General features: G+C 34.3%; 1 protein-coding gene across 1 annotated transcript; it reads left to right on the plus strand.

Moving 5' to 3' along the window:
• Positions 1-86: 86 nt before the first annotated feature.
• LOC139976926 (uncharacterized) lies at positions 87-16548 on the plus strand. Its single transcript, XM_071985807.1, has 16 exons — positions 87-1161; positions 3028-3175; positions 3757-4110; positions 4368-4703; positions 4807-5136; positions 5411-5653; positions 6056-6113; positions 6353-6429; positions 7281-7451; positions 8211-8321; positions 9334-9494; positions 10113-10235; positions 10841-10952; positions 11556-11652; positions 12070-12175; positions 13770-16548. Exons 2-16 carry the CDS (start codon positions 3127-3129, stop codon positions 14088-14090), a joined length of 2649 nt encoding a protein of 882 aa, XP_071841908.1. The 5' UTR covers positions 87-1161; positions 3028-3126; the 3' UTR covers positions 14091-16548.
• The last annotated feature ends 1390 nt before the right edge of the window (positions 16549-17938 follow it).

The raw sequence follows: 17938 nt of genomic DNA on the forward strand, positions 1-17938 counted from the left end.
TCAAGATAGCAACCAATCCCCCACACTGGAGTATTTCTCTTACATTTTTTTTGTTTTTTTGGTAAGGGATACTCCTTGGGTAAATACATCAGTGGTTTTGTTGATGTCTGCGGCTAGTAGCGACGAACGTTTTCTAATGTTGTCAAACAAAATTGCATTCGAGATAACAGTTGAGTCTTAAGTTTGAAACTCACATTCAGATAGTAATCACGATGTTATTATAATTGAATCGGTTTTGGTCCTTAAAACTTCATTTTTAATACCACACTCATCAAAATATCATAAGGCTAAGGTTCTTAGTATAGTTGATGTTCTTATCTGCTCTGAATGTTTGCTAGCTTTAAACAGATGCCGGTATGATGCTATGGAGACTATGTGACATGGCGCTATGCAATTCGCAATTCAGCACTGTATGTTAAGTAATGTGGTTTTCGATACAAGTCAAGAGGCACTTAAAGACACATGAAGCTACAATAATTAAAACTGTACTCATGGGGTGATTCTAATGATTGTTATATTCAAATGTTATTTGCAAGGCGAAGATCCAGTCACATTTTCTGTTCTCTTAAACACAATTATATCTTATTATCGCATTGGTTCATTTTCTAGTCATGCAGACTGTGTTTCTGGTAAATTAGACAGGAAATATAGTTAGTTTCATTCAGTAATTATTTAGGTAGACCTTGTATTTTTTGGCTTCACAGTATGAAGGTATTACATAACTAGAAAAGTTGTCATATTATATGCAGTCAGTGTCCGTTGGTAAATCATACGCGCTGGAGAATGGATAGCTAATTTACCCATATTTCCCCTTCTAAATATATGTACTGAAAACTAATTTACTCACAAACGCTCTGTCTTTCTCTTGCTAAAGCAAGAGTTTTGTTTGAAATGAAACAGCTAATGACCGTCATTTGTCATGCTTTATTTCTTGGGAACTAAATGTGTAGGTTAAGTACCGTGAATTTAAGCTATTTACACTTCAAAAGGAAGTTAATGCACAAGATGTGTTTGGATATTTTACTTTCGAATTGAATTTACTTGTAGCTGAAAAGTATAAAGTTGCAGTGTAATATCATACTGTATAGGGAGGCCCCAAACTTGAGTCTTCTAGCGATAAACTGTAACATTATTGGCCGGTTTCTAATTGACATAGTTCAGGTGAGTCCTCTTTTGTAACTTTCATGTTATGATTGTCTATCTTTGGTGTTATTTGTTCTAAAGTGAGTTACATAAAAAAAATAACAGCACTCTCTAAACAAACCGGCATTATTTGCCTTATGCATGGTGGGATTATATTGATTTACGATCTGCGTTATGGTTACATGATCACATCATTCTTCAAAACACTCTTTCAAGGTATTATATTTATGAATCATAATCAAAGCGACATTAGAGAGATATTTATGTGTCTTTTATTTCATTCTGATAGAGTACCAACGTTGTTTTGATTCAGAAGGGTACTTGTCGCTTAGTTGTTATAAATTCAGGGAAGTTAGTCTTACTCATGGCTTCCCTTAAGTACATGTGATGATTGTTCCTGTAACAAGTTGTATCTACGGCGATCCATGGTGTGTAACTCTTGCCATGCAGTCAGTCTGGACCCTTTGTATTTTACGTATGCTTTCAATGTCTCTTTGTATCTTTGGTGTAGGCCTATATGGTAGGTGATGCTTATGAAATATTTACTACGGTCTAACAACAGATCTTTAGAGAACTTAAGCAACATGAAAGGAGAAACGATTGAGTCGGATCAAAACTCACCAAACCTGTTTTTGGACACTGCCTCTTCTGCGTGATGCACTGTAATGGCGAATTTGAGTTTACGCCCAAATATCAGTCAGTGGAAAATAAGACAAGGTCCCGAGTTTGCTTGGCTTAAAAAATGTAAATCGTGTGGGCCTATTACATTATCAAACATCGCACAGGATAAAATAAGTGATTGTATGTAACTATAAGTGGCAGGATGCGCTAATGTTTGGATTTCTGCCCGCCTGACAAGGTCAATGAGGACGCGCTAACACTGTTTAATACATCTGAGGAACATTTCAATCGATCCACCCCGGTGGCTTCAGACATACCAAATTTGGGACAGAAAGACTGACACTAAATTGAATCATTGACATCAAGTGCAGTTGTGACTGCAGTGGCAAAGACGAGAAAGAAAAGATAACCATTTTAATGAGAGAACTTTCAGCTCCCCTTCGGACTAACCTCATTCAACAGAACCCCCAACATGCTATGGAGGCTTTTTCCATTTGTAGAAGTGGGTGTTAAGGTGGTCGTTTCTGGAAGTGCAATTGCGGAACTAACTAAAAACCCGTGTTCCAGAGGAGCTTACAGCAAAGGTGATCGCGATTTCCAGGAAATAACCAGAAAAAAATACCAAAGATACATAAGAGACATTCTATGTAAACATAAAATACACAGGCTAGCAGAGTGAATGCATGACAAGAGTTACAAACCATGGGTGGTTGTAGATACAACCTGTAACAAAATAATGGAATGACGATTAATAAATATATACTACTGCTACATGTGTTGCTGTTTGTAAGAGCAAGTCACATCTGTTGACATTATACCTATGATGTCTACATATTTTTCAATTTCCCTTCCTTGAATACCCTGTTAGAATGTGGTGGTTTTCTCTCATATGACACCTTCGACTTCAAGATGCCAATCACCTGTCAGTTTCATAACAATGTTTCGTTATGAATTAGTTACATCGCATAATATTTGCTGTTACCAAACCAAGTTGAATATAGATCAGAACACCTCCTCCCCCCCCCCCCCTCCTCCAAGAAACATATATATCAGCACCCTTTGCGCGGAAGGGAGGTGGCAAAATGTGTATTGCTAGCATTGGGACAGTTTAGCAGTTAAGGAAAAATTAACGAAACACTAAATACTATTAACCCCCCCCCCCCCCACACTTGACCTCTACAACCCAAGGCAGCCAATGTATATCTTCTCAAGATAACCGGAAGCAAAACTTATTGAACGAATCTACTTTCTCTTCTGATGCAGATAATTATTTGGTGCTGCGAAACAACCTATGCTGAAAGTTAACAAATAAGACTGGACATTTAATACGTCGAGATCAATAGCATATCCATAATAAGTGCGATGGAGTGTTTCCTTGTTTTACTTCTGACCTTCACTACTTTTCACATAGGTAAGTAGGACAATGAAGCTCAGACTGTAAATAACACTGCAATTCAAATAATATTTCCTGTTGCATGTTCGGCTACTTAAGTTGTTTTTTCGCAATATTATCAAATATTTTTCTAACAACATTATCAACCAGATTCGCTTATGTAATGAATTTGCATTCAGCAAAACAAAATACACAAGGTCAATGACTGCAGTGCATAATGTAATATTTATACTCACATAAAAGTCGAGTTACATATGAACGAGTTTACCATACCAAAATAGGCTTCCAGATAAAACTTTAGTTTTGTCCATGATACAGTGGTCTTAGAATAATAAAATATTAACATATTTTAGTGTTTATTAAAATTAATATTTATCAGTGTGTAAAAGTAGAGTCATTGAAAGAAAGCAAGTCTTTATTAATTGCTTTCACGATATCGTCTATCATTAAGATCACCTAAGATTGAGCTTGTTGTTTAAATTGATGGGTCGGCCTCTTGTTAAAGCATAATAATAATAATAATAATGTATTGCAAATTCCTTTGAAAAATCTCAGATCTGTTCCAGATGTTCACGGTTTTCTGATATGTCTCTCGACAGGTTTATTACAGACCGTAAGGGGAAACGAACCTGTATCGGTTTTAATTGGGGAAACACTTCGTTTTAAATGTTCCCCAATATCCACGACTGTAAACACTATCCTCGTCAATCATGCAGACATGTTCAGCTTGAACCACAAAGTGGTGTTGCACTGTGTTACATTTAATACACAGAATAGACGATGCATTGAACACTACCCGTCTGTAACCTGTAATATCAATAGGAATGTGTCGCAGTACGATCTCACAATCGAGTTTGGGTCAGCCAATTTTAGCCAGGTTGGAAATTATACCTGTCAATATTTCAGGGACGATCAATTCCTTGGAGAAGAATTTACATTGGTGGACGTCTATGGTGAGTTAACAAAAGCTACCATCAATCAATTGTTCTTTACGAACTGGATCAGATTGAAAGTATAACGAATACGCATGCATTCTCGAAATTTCCAATGAACGAAATGAAAGCCACCATTAATTGAGCACTTCGTAAGAAATCTCATTCTGAAACAGTGATTTATCGCTTTGGGGACATGGGTTTGGAGGGGGGGTGTTCAGGGATGGCCTCTGTGAGCTTTACATGGAGTGAGTTTGTTTTTACTTTCTCTTTTGTAGAGCTACCCTTCGACACAGTGTTGATTAGTCCTGACTTTGAGGTTAAAGCTAACAATAGCAATGATAATCAGTACTCGTTCGTTGCTGGTGACTGTGTCTCTTTATCGTGCATGACAACGTCTCGCCCTTCGGCAGAAATTAGTTGGACTTATCCAGCATGGATGAAGATCAAAAAGGAAGCAGTCAGGACAATGGCGACTCCGTACCTTACTCTGGTGAACTCAACCATATCTTTCATAATGTCATCAAGCTTAAATAGTAGAACTATAAGCTGCTTCATCCATTATGCTCACAACACTACACTGTTCAGAAGAGACGCCTATCTGATTACATTAGGTAAATAGAAGCTTCATTCCATTTTTTTTGGAAATTTCAATTTGTAACATAATGTGGTATTTTTCTTTAATCTTACGTCGAAATCTCTATGATTATATTTCAGACCCACCAACTAGAATTTACGTCACCATTCTCGACCACAACACAGAGAAGTTGATTGAAAACGAAGATACTTTAATTGTAAATTTTCGTGAAGATAACTATCTCACCTGCACCATTTTGACACCGACTACCAAGCAAGTTTATCCTCAATGGATAATTCCCAAATCGATTACATATGACGAGGAGCTGCTCTCAACGCCAGTTACTTATCACTCACTGTTTGTTCTTAACATTGCAAAATTAACATTGAATGGTCAGATGAATCGAAAGGACCAAATCATAAAATGTTTATCAGATGATGGATTGATGAAGGTCGAATTAACATTGAAAGGTGATGGTCAAACGTATAATCATATTGTCATTTGTCTTAAACGTTTTTTCCCTCCATTTGTTTGTGTTAATATTATATGTGTGTTAAAACTATACACATAAAACGTCACAAACAGTCAAAACGTGAATTCATAATTAAAGAACAATCCAGAAAATACACAGTACTCATAATTAATATATCCATATACTGACACCTTTTCAACAAAAATAGATTTCAATTTCGATGTTAAAATATATTATTACGATTCATTTTGCACAACCGTTCATTTTTGCAGAATCCAAGGGCACACAACACAGCGCTGTAACTTTCGCGGTTCCTCTTGTATTGTTGGCGCTCATCATAATTAGTGTAACTTTGATAGTTGGGGTTAAGCATCAACGTAATCGACAGCGTTTTGTCACAGAAACCGTGCATACCATTGACACAATAAATGGCTTGGCAGAAACGGGAATGGAACAACTAGGAGACGGACATGCCTTAAATCTTAGAGAGGGCAAACCTTCCCACAAAATTAATGGTAAGTACATGCATTGAACGATAATTGGAACGAGTCATATGTGTAAAAATCTCTAATTAAATAACACGTATAGGGGAGGGCGCTAATTAAGTAGCCAAACTTAATTAATTTCCGTATATTTCAATGAATTGCATCTATTTTACCTACTTATATGTCTTTTGCAGTAAGTAAGCGATCTTTCAATTATAGTACTCTTGCTCATTCTTTCAAATCCAAGCCTGAATTTTGCAATATAAAGAATACACCTCACATTTTGGAGAACTGTTGAACCCTCACGTTATATTTGCGCAGATTTTAACAATCAGTGTAACCTAAATTAACTCTTACTGACCATAAAATTATTTACAAAATGAAATATTTACACCACCAAATTTGCTTTATACTTTCTCCACAACTATAAAGTTCCTATTAAGCAATTTGCATCACAGAAGAAGGACATGAAGCGAAGTACCTCATATCGGTAAAAACATATTTGTTATTTATAATACATATGATCATTTCATATAGGCTTCAATGTTATATCAGCTTAAGAAATGTATGAACAGTAAGGCTTGGATTCTATTAATGTCAACTTCATACAAAGCTCCGCTGAAAAATGCAACAATAAAACAGAAGTTTGAACATTGTACTTTCTTTTACAAATATTTATATTTATTTGCTCTCCTAAAGTGCATGTTCTATTATCCTTTTGATTTTCAGTCGATCCTTGCCTTCTGTTCCATTGAGATATTCTAGGTACCACGACAGTATGATAAACGAAGAAGTGACTTATGCAAGTATGACGTCATAAGATTATATTTCTAGCGTACATGAAAATATGACATAAAGTGCCATTTCATTGTCAATATCATTCGGACGTTTTTGAAAAATTATCGATTGACGTGTATCACAGCATTATAATTTTGTTTTCAACATCTTAGAACTACCCTGAAAATTCAATATACCTTAATCATTCGATGATCTACTCATTTAGTCCTTTTCAGCATATCGAATCGTTTAAGCATTTTATTAGCCAATTTGTTATCAGTCTATCATGCAGACTTGAAAATATTCTGCTTTTAAATTAGTCACTAATCTAGGTAATGGCAGCCGTCCGTCTCAAAAGTTTACATAGTCGCTCATTCTATCAAACAATCATATCACCATTAAATCGTTTCTTCTTATGATTCATCACTGCAACAATCCCTCAATCGTTTACTTATTCTAACATTCCTATATTCAAACAATCATATACTCAGCAATTGAATGAGCTGATCTATCATCAACCATCAAACCAGTAAATCATTCCATCTTACAATCCTCCAATTCAAAACATCCCTCAATCAAAAAATAATTTCATTACACAATCATTCAAACATTCAGATATTCCAACAATCAACCACTCGACAATTCAATGATGATATTGTCAATCACCAATCATTTCACATTTAATCATTCCATCTTAAATTCCTCCAATTCAAAAATCCCTCCATCATACACTAATTCATTCCATCAAACATTCAACAATTGAATAGTTGTCATTATTTTTTCCAAACATTAACATTTTACATCAATCTTTTTCAACATATAACTATGCTGTAGTTGTCAGCACTGTTTCTTGATCATCTGCTTTCTCCTTTTTAATAAGGTACGGGCGAGATTAATGACGATGAAGATAAAAGGGCAAAGATAAAGATAATATCACAAAATGACATCGAGTTTACTAAAGAAATAGCTTCGTCGTCGTTTGTTACAAGATGGATTGGAAAAATCTACTTTGCTGATAAAATGCAACCAAGCCTCATTTCATTTGTTAAACGTAAGTGGATATTTATTAACCCCTTCTAAAGTAATGCACAATGTTCAATATACAAAACATTACATAATAGTAATTTCTCGGAATGAGTTTCGTTGTATAAACAAATGCAGATGTCTTAGCATTTCTGTTAGAAAAGAACTGGTATTTTGGACTTTTCACCGAAGATATTGCACTGCTAGTAGTGTCATGTTAATAGTAAGTATTCTCATTGATAACAAACATATTTAACTCGATATTTAACGAAGTGACCTGTTTATGAGCATACGTTCTTTGTGTCCTCCTAATTGTGCTTATTAAATTTAATATTAAATATTATCCATATATCGAAACATAACCTTAACTAATTTTTCTCAAAGAAATATTCATTAAAAAATATGGCATTGCCAAAATCTCTAAAAAAAAAACACATTTCGGCCAATATTGATGTCCTCCTCAGTCCAGGCCCGAATAATAATGTTAATATATTGTTTTAAATTCTAATAACGTCAACCATTGCGATGTTCTTAGTATTCTTAGATACACAATGTGGTCTTGAAAAGTATGTAAACATATTTTTGAACATAGTAAACATGTTACGTGAGGCTTAACAAGTTTTTCTTTCTTTTTGTGTTTGATACTTAAGTCTAGCCCCTAGCATGATGATCACCATTTGTTAAGAGGGCCATTGAAGTCATCATCTAAAGTTTGAAATGTAATTAATCTGCCATGGAACCTCGATGGGCATTCACTTCTGATTCTTCGTATTCTTGTTACTTACAGCACAGACAAAACCACAACTGCAATTTGTTTGGAATAATTACATCAACTGTCTTTTGGCGCTAGCAGAACACAAAAACATATTAACAACTTTTGGGATATGCCACGGGAAAGGTGAGTCGAGGCGAATTTAGCCAAGTCAAAAATGACACCTTACGTTTACATTAGGTTTCTGTACTAAAACAATCAACTTAACGCCCACCATATACAGACAAGATATGTGAATTAAAGAGAATGTCACATTATCATGAAACAAGCTAAAAACTAATATTATTGAGTTAACTGAACTTACATTATTTAAAAAAAAACTTATTTTGCTGGTAGAAAACCCAGGAGCTGAGCCAATATTCACATGGACCTGACAGAAAAGGGAGTATGGGCAATTGAACAAAATATTGATGATTTTATAACGGTATCTAGTAATATAATGGCATTAGTAGTACTGATTAGCTATGTTAATGTACAGAAAATATGTTAATGTACAGAAATATGTCAATGTACATGAAATATGTTAATGTACATAAGAATATTTTAATGTACATAAAATATGTTCTATACATAAAATATGTTACTGTACATAAAATATGTTAATAATAATGACAATCCTAATGACTTAAAGAAAATAAAGTATTTAAGGTATTGACGACCGTATCTACTTTTGTATATAATTATGAAAAATAAAATTTGAGCAAGCTATTGATAGATAAGGAAGTGTTACCGTATACAGTCGATAAAATTATTTATATTAAAACATATACATATATATTATATTAAAGGTTATGTAAATTGAATGAAAACTGTTCTTTGTTTAATGCTTCAATGTTGTATGATACTGTCCGGCGACGTGTACTTGTTATAGATGGCCTCAGCACAATTTTCAATCTAACAATATAAACAGGAATCTAACACTTTAAAAGTGTGTTAGTGAAGCATGTAACATCCTTTGTGTCTATGTATTGAAGGATCATATATTCCCCACCATTACAGTTTTCTATCTGTCGTATAATTAATTAATCAGTATATTGTAGAGGAAACGCCACGGTATGTGCTAACATTACATGAGCTTCTCGGATAACGCTTTGAAGGAAAGGTAGTAGTACAAATTTTATCTTTATTTTCAAAACAGATGTAGTTTACGCAGCTCAACGCTTCAACCATAGTAGGACACTTAACGCTTACCTGAAGACAGAATCTAAGCGCATAGGCCCAGGGAAAGAAACATTTATTGCTCTACTTACAGCAGCCTATGATGTCATTTCCGGTTTGGAGTTTTTGACAAATAACGAGGTAATATGTGAAGCCGATAAGGTGTTATAAGGTTTGTGACTTAGGAATCAGATAATGTTATTTAGGAATCCGCTAAAATATCAAGGCAGCACGTAACAATGTTTTACAAAACAGGATGTTATGTTCACACAGCACTTTATTTCATTAAGTGACAAGCCTTAAATTCAAGGTATTCAGATGTATTATCTAGACAGTACTTTATAACTCTTACACAACATTTGTTGTCTACATTACGTAGTCAAAACGTGTTATAAATACTGCAGCAACAGTAACCTTTACTTAATCCATAAGAAGAATTATATATTGGTTTGAAGCTGGAGAGAACAAGTTTTCCACATCGAAAGTGTGCGTTTTACGTGACTCGCCCTTCGAATGAGAATGCCATGGCCCAAGTGGCATTATGAACTCCAATGATCCCCATTCACAGAGAAACCAAACAACATGAAAAACATCTCAACAAATCCTTCCCCATTCAACCGATTAACCAATCAACCGATCTTACATAACCTGTGCACTCAGTCAGTTTCAATTAAATATGTTATTAAAGTGTAAATTCCATTTCTCGAAAAGTCAAAATCTCTGATTTTTATACATCTAGTGTCTTTCTTCTTTCCGTAGTGTTGTCACCCTGGGTTATGCACGCATAGGATTATCGTGGAATCTCATCAAACATGCAAGCTTTATGCTTTCTGTAAACAGGACGATGCCGTTGAAGTGCTAGAGCAGTTCAATCTTGAAGAGGTAAAACAAGTCATGTTTACGCGCAATATAATAAAGCATAACGAATGCACAACATAATTCCTCATATGACTGTTGTTTATCTCAATGAAGAGAAATTTTCGAAGGAAGTTTTGAAGGTTGCAATACTTTGGCACAAAACCTTACTTCGTTTTTCTATGACTGACCTACCAGGAAATATTTTGGTCGGCTTAAACATTGTGTTGTTGAAGGTGTTAAAAAATTATTTCCATTTTAATACTGCTCAAAACGATGGCAAAAGTGATTCAATGATGTAAAACAAGGATTTGTTGTATCTAGAAGATATCGGTTGAAATAGTTCTCTTTATAGAAATTTAAATCAAGTGCAAAAAATTCCTCAAATGGCTATTAAATCACAACTGTTATTTTTATATTATCTGGACTTGTTACTGAAATTAGTTATCATCTTAGAATGATAATTTGATGAATGAGTAAATAATATTTCCCTTTCATAGCTGATGATTTGCTTATCGTAAGTATCGTAAGGGTTCATGTTTTGTAACATACATTTAATTGATAATTTGCTGAAAGGAGCATGAATTCATAACTAAGCTTTGCTTTTTGTTTAATTATTACTTTGTTGGTAGGAATCGTATGTGCTTAAGTCATTACCACCAGAAGCTGTGCTGCTGGGAGAATACAACTCGAAAAGTGATATATGGTCGGCTGGAATAGTGATGTGGGAGATATTTTCGTATGGTATGAATATATATATATATATATATATAAATATATATATATAGATATAAAAATATTTATAAAGATATATATAGATATATATATATATATATATGTATAAAGATATTTTCTTACATGCAGGCAGAGAAAAATGTTTCTTCAGTCATTGAGGACGTTCACCCTTATCCATTCCGACTTCCATTTTTCCATTCCTTCATATTGTTATTTTTAACGATAAAATAAGGTTAAGAGGTATGTGTTAATTAAATCTGCGGCGAATTGGGTGTAGGCTAGCTGTAAAATATACTAACAGCTTAACAACACTAACAAGTATGAGTAAAATACGTTGTAATTTAAATCATGGTAAGCGTTTTGAGAGCATAAGAAAACTCGGTGTAAAGGTATAAACGTGAAGCATTCGTTGACAAAAAAAAAACAGAATTAACTTTTTTAACTCGGACTAGTTTCACAAAATAATATTGTATTTCGAAAATAGTTATGTAATCAAAGTATTCTAGAGTGTAAATCAGCTTCTCTGCGTTTATAAAACAGATGTTGTGCCATTTCATGGTCTATCACTTAGTCTTCTAAAAGTGTATACCCTTCTTTGTGCTTTTACAACAGGTGCTGAGCCCTTTCCTGGTCTATCACTGAGTGAATTTGAGACAAAGTTGCGTGCTCAGGAACGTCTTGAAAGGCCATTTAACACACCTGCTGATCTGTGAGTATACTGGTAAAAAATAGCAAGGTATTTGAACATCTCCATGTACACAAATGATGGTATTCTATGTGGAAATGAACACTTTGAAGATGTTAAAAGATTTAGCCTACGGAAATGTATACTTCTGATGCATGCCTCATAAAATTCAGCTTTTTGATCAAGTGATGTGGATGAAACATGGACCGAGAAAACGTGTAGTTTCTTAATTGAGCAAACACATACCAAGCATCTTTGAAATTGTTATAATTTTTGAACATATTCTTTATCTACTCACCAGAAAAGTTACTCATTTCAGTTTTTCTTTCTTATTGTAACTGTCACTACTTAATTATCGTCTTAATTTGTTGCTTTTAACACGTAAACCTAGCTATATTTAACTTAGTTCTGAAATTGGTTTATTTTCTTCTTAAACTACAGATTTCGAGTCATACAGGGTTGTTGGGAACAGAGAGCATCTAAACGATCAACGATCACATCTCTGATCGAGAAACTACGAGCAACTTCAACATCTGTTCTAAAACAGGTAAAAATAAAGGAGGGAGAAACCTGCAAGCAAACTACTTATTTACTGCATGGAAGGCGCTGTACACGTAAATATGTAAAAGTTAAGGTTCCGAAATTTCGATTCAACCATGGTTTTCCTCATGATACTTCATGGAACGATAACAAACTGCTAAGGACACAGGTAAAATTGTAACTATGATCATGTCATACTTACTCCAACAGTCTGTATTACATCAGATCCCAACTGACATCAGTTGTAGTTGTATTTCACTGTAGCTCTCAATTGCTCATTGTTTTGACTACACTGTATTTGTCAGCTATCAAGCTAAGGGTAAGCAGCGTAACATTTTAAACTATGTTTGAGAAAATTGCCAACTTACATAATTGACGAGATTCCAAAACTTGCGGAAATTCTCAACATGCAGAAAAAAATCCTCAACCACTTCCAAAACTCAATGATCATGGTTAAATCACCGTGTGATAACAAGCAACTGCTAAGGTTTCGTCGATTTGACCTACAGTAACAGTATAACTGACCCATCAACATCTAAGTATGATTTTTATTATTTCAACTTCAAAACTGTATGACCATGATATTTTATTAACCGCATTACTTTTATGTGTTCATAATTAATGACTTTGGCGCTGTGTTTAGATAGTTTTTGCGGTTCACAGGAGGGTCAATTGTGAACCCCACATGTCCATACAGGCAAAAAGTATGGTTTCACTACTCGGTTTGCCTGATAACCTTTTGAATCCCATCTTATCCACACATCAGTACTATAACTATTTGTTCAATGTTGTGGAGATGGCGAGACAGCAGGAGACTCACGTTTACAATGTACTTGCAGTCACTGGAAATCCTAAACAATTTGAAATTTTCTTAGATTAGGTTATTTAGGTCACTTCCTTTCTCAATGTACGTCATCACATTAATTCATATAAACTTTGTTCCATATATTTACGTATTTATAAAACAAATAAATGAAATGAAATAAATACTGCTTAATAGATTTACAAGTTCTAATGTAACTTGAATGATGTTGTCTCCTTGTTACTCGTATCATGTTACCTTCGATACGAGTTACCAGGGATACTTTTGCTCTTCTTCTTGTAAACAGAATAGTTAACCATTCTGAAGACAGTAAAACCTACAACAGAAGTGAGTCTAAGCTATGCGACAAGTAGATGTAATATGCTTGTGTTTTATTTTTTATTTTTTATGAAACAGCCGATTCACACAGAGATTACAATAACTGCAGTACTATAAATCGTAGTGTTGTACCACAGTGCTGAATTATGCTGACAAACTTGGTAAATGGGTAGAATTTGCTATAAGGTTTACAGTAAGAACTGAGGATATGTGTGATCCTAACAACTGGATTTGTTGAAATAACACATATCGTCAGTTGTTAACGTAATCCTAATAGCACTTGGCTACGATTTAAGGACGATCCAGTTTTTAATTTGATACAAAACTGTAAGATTTACAGTAATAACTGTGTTTTCTGTGTGTATCGTGTGGCTGAGAATGAAAAGGGCTTAAGATTTTGCAATTTTCTTTTTGACCTTCTCGTACTTCGCTGATTTACTGAATTATTATATTTTTTCAGATAGAGGATGGAATTATCGCACTGGATGGCAGAGTGCCGCCACAAACACCCATTTTGTTAGATCAAGACAGAGAAGAATCGAATGCTAATGAGACTGTGTGTGAGACAATGGATTTTGAGGGCTTAAACGATGGCAGCACAGTAGAGACGACTGACTGGTTTCACCACGCTGCTCAAATTCACTACAACCAATCAGAAATGGTGCTGGCGGAACCACCTTCTGAGCGCTGCATAGGAGAGTTGTATGAAAGAAGTATACATACGTCATCAACGTATGCAAGATCATTGCTAGAGATCGGCGGATTAAGTACGGATACGTGATTGATAAATGACGGCGAATAGTTTTATATTCAATGAAACAAGTGTCATTATTAATCATAATTTTAATAATGATAATACATTTATGTTGCGCTAAATACAACACTGGAAGAGCAACTATCTAAAGCGCTTTACAACAACAGTTACAATTACACCCTTACATATTTAGAGAAAGGCCTAATTAAAAAGAAGCATCTCTAACTTGGACTTGAAGCCTACGGCAGAAGTTGAATTTCTTATAGATAGAGGGTGCGAGTTCCAATGACACTGAACCGTATTTGCAGAGACAATGATCGCTTTAAGATCGCAGTCGAATATTTGGAATGTCCATACTACGGAGTCGTATAGATGGTTGACGGGGATGCAAGACCTTATTTATATAAGGAGAGCTCGTAGTAAAGGCACGGTCAATAATAAGAAGTGCATAGAACACGGTCAATAGTAAGAAGTGCCTTAAAAATAACGCTCTGATCTTTGGGCAATTAGTGATTTTGGTAGAGTATTGGACTTATAGTAAAATGTCCTAGTTATTAGTCTATCAGCTGAATTATTAATACGCTATAGCTTCAGTAATAAGATTGTTTTGTAAATAAAAAAGCGTCCGTTTATATAAAAACCAGTTGCATTAATTAACAAAAACAAAATTTTCAATCGAAAATTGCGAGCTAATGCTCTTTAAAGTTAAATCAAGATGCGCATCGTGAACATCAATATCGCCCACTATCATCAAAATACAGTTCTGTATAAAAATCCGCTGATGAATATCGCAGTGGATAAAAAAAGTAAACTCACCGTTTTCATGAATGTAAATAAACTTCACATTTCTGATAATTTCGCTGTACTCTGAGATGTAACATCATTTATATGACAAAAAATCGTGGCGTCATCTTCACAGTCTTTTCTCCAGTTCTCCAACAATTTGCATCGCTAAATTGAAAGCTGATACTTAAGCTTCATCCATAACAAGTAATGTACATGACATCAACATTGATAAACTCATAACCAGGTACAACTGTGACTTACATGAATGAACATGCTCTCTTCAGAGACGAAAGCATGTTACACGCGATAATATCCCTTAGCTTGATAACGAGATACTCGAAGCTCGTTCTCTCAGTCATAAGTGTGATAGACAGTGGCGAAGTTCCATCGAGATGTGCAGGAATCGACTGTGTTGTTAGAACAAAATATAGGCAAGCAAAACGAACATGCTACAAAAATCTAATTGATGACAGTCCATACAGTTCCTACTCACTGTAAGGTAGTAAGTGAGCTTTTCGGATGTAAACAAAGCGACCAAAACGTCGTAGTAAACAACCTTACGAGGCACTTTGCGAATAGTTAGCTAAATTCTTAACAGAGAAAATAAGTAACATCAGAGCTGACCTGTATCGAGCTTCACCTGACGGTAAACAATAGGCGGTTACTCTCCGACCAGTAGCATAACCAAACTACTAAGCCGCGTTTATCCATATTACAACAGATAACTGCAAATAACCTTAAGCTACCATTCAAACTTGAATTGTTCAGAGAGGTCTTAGCATAATTACTTGCTCAATCTTTTCAAACCATTGCTTACCTCCCATTGTTCTGTAGGAAATTTCCGTCTCTGAAAGAAACTATAAGTCTCTTAAAGAAATAGTCGTATCACCAAAAACAAACATTCTTTGAAGGATAACAGACCTGAAGTTTTTTAATAGGGTTACAACAGCATCATAACAATGACACTGTATGCTTTGATTCGATTTTTAAAACGACACATTGAATACCAGTGATGATAATAAGCTCATTCTTTAGTTCTTAGATCAGAATTCGACACTGATTATCACATTATTTACAATAGTTTTGGCAAAATTAATATGTCAAGTGTTGCTTTAATCTGGTTTCATGATGATATGTCTGGTCGCATTCAAATTGTACACATACTGAAACTTTTTTGTTATTCTTCATAACATTTAAATAATTTATCCACGAAGGAAAATAAGATGTTTAAATATTTCTACTTATCACATATCAAAGAGGACCATTCTGTAGTAAGTTGATAATTTAATGCAAACATTTTTAAGACATGATGTATTTTTTAAGACAGAATGTAAGAAGCGAAGAGCATTACCTGAAGAAGATGTAATTAAATTTCAAAACGTTTTGTTAGATTTTGTAAACCCTTTTCAAAACCTATACAACAATTTGACAATCAAATGCAGAGCATAACTTCAATACTGGACCTGAAAAATGTTTTGTTTACCCGACGACAATTAAGTTACCCTATGTTATCTTTTGTACAGTTATGTTTGAGGCCTTCAACACACTAGTTTTCATGAATTATCATAAGAACTTTGAGATCACATCAGCGAATAACATATCGACCATGCGTAAATACATTATATTTCGAAAGTCGAGAGAACAGTATCAAACATAACTCTGTATGTCAAACTGCTGACCAATGTACAAGTTCATTGCCTTAGCATTGATTAATTGAATATTACAGTGAACAATGGTTACACAAACTTTCGCTCTCGCTGTGATGTCTTTCATGGTTGTTCATACTTACTTGTGTTGGTCACGGTCACAGCTAATACTTTATATTTAAGTGATTAAGTCGTTGGTTAATTCCAAAATTACCACGACTTTGGTCTAGACATTTACAACTTTTACTAGTCGATATTAATGTAATTAAAAATTACGTGTTTCTTATTAACAAAGTGAAATGTTTTCTGAATTGGTTTTGATTCTTTGGATATTATATGAAATAAATGTCTATGAAAAGTTACTGGTCAAGATTCAGTTTGATTACAGAGAGAATTTTGAAGATTTTCTTATCAAAATGGGATTTTTGAGTCTAGGTATGACCAAGCAAATCTGTCTGGTAAGATTTTGTCAGGCTTAGTCAAACATCAAATAGTCTATAAAAATCAGAAATACTGGGATGTTGTTAACTACAATCTAATTTTAGTATCTCTTGACATCCATTGACACGGGTTTACTATCGAAAATGCTTCTCAAATGAAAACTGGAATTGAAAATGACTTTCTTTAAACACTAGCTAGATATCAATTGAGTTCATCATGGAAACTATGGAATACCGAAAAATGCTCTTTAATGGAAACTGGAGTGTTCCATTATAATATTCAAGTGGTATCGGCCGTCTCTCGTGGGAAATATTTGCATGCACAATGCATGTAAAAGTAAAAGTTAAGTTGTTTTCAGATGACTGCTTCTTTTATACATTATGTTTAACAAAACTGTCATCTTTATACATGGCAACAAGGAAGCATGAATTTCGAATCCGTTACACTGCACAGATAACCTGCTGCTGCTTCAATGGGAAATATATAGTGCATTAATAGAGACAAACACATCATTATTAGCTGATCTGTATTACTACACGTGTGGCAAGTTAATGTAGTAGTCTCTTATGTGATATTCCTGTGGTAGACAATGTAATAATATCCAGAAAGAGAAAATATTTACCAATGTTACTCCAAAAAGTACTTCCTAAAATTGTATCCCTAACTCGAGATATGGTTAGTCAATTACCTTTCTTTAACTGTTCCTCTCTCCTTGAAGTAGATCACAGAATGAAGTTTGCAATTTTCTCTTGTTACCTTGTTGCTTACTTAAAGTAATAAAACGATGCATGTATAGTGTTTTCCTAGTTTTTCGTGTGTCGAATCTTCTCAGACTGCAACGAAGAATATTAGTTTTCTCATTGGATAAATTTATAACTATCATGAAGAATGAAGAAAAAAAGATATATAAGGCAAATGAGATAAAGACATAATTCAATCAACTTATTTTCAGATGCATTAAGAAATCTTTTTGCGCACCAAATGCTATCTGAATTTGACCCA

The sequence above is a fragment of the Apostichopus japonicus genome, chromosome 12 (assembly GCF_037975245.1).
Source record: "Apostichopus japonicus isolate 1M-3 chromosome 12, ASM3797524v1, whole genome shotgun sequence".
Lineage (NCBI taxonomy): Eukaryota > Metazoa > Echinodermata > Holothuroidea > Aspidochirotida > Stichopodidae > Apostichopus > Apostichopus japonicus.

Coding starts and splice junctions, on each gene's coding strand:
- LOC139976926 (XM_071985807.1), top strand. CDS start 3,127: ATGGAGTGTTTCCTTGTTTTACTTCTGACCTTCACTACTTTTCACATA. Junction 4,111..4,367: donor TACATTGGTGGACGTCTATG/GTGAGTTAACAA, acceptor TCTCTTTTGTAG/AGCTACCCTTCGACACAGTG. Junction 7,452..8,210: donor CCTCATTTCATTTGTTAAAC/GTAAGTGGATAT, acceptor TGTTACTTACAG/CACAGACAAAACCACAACTG.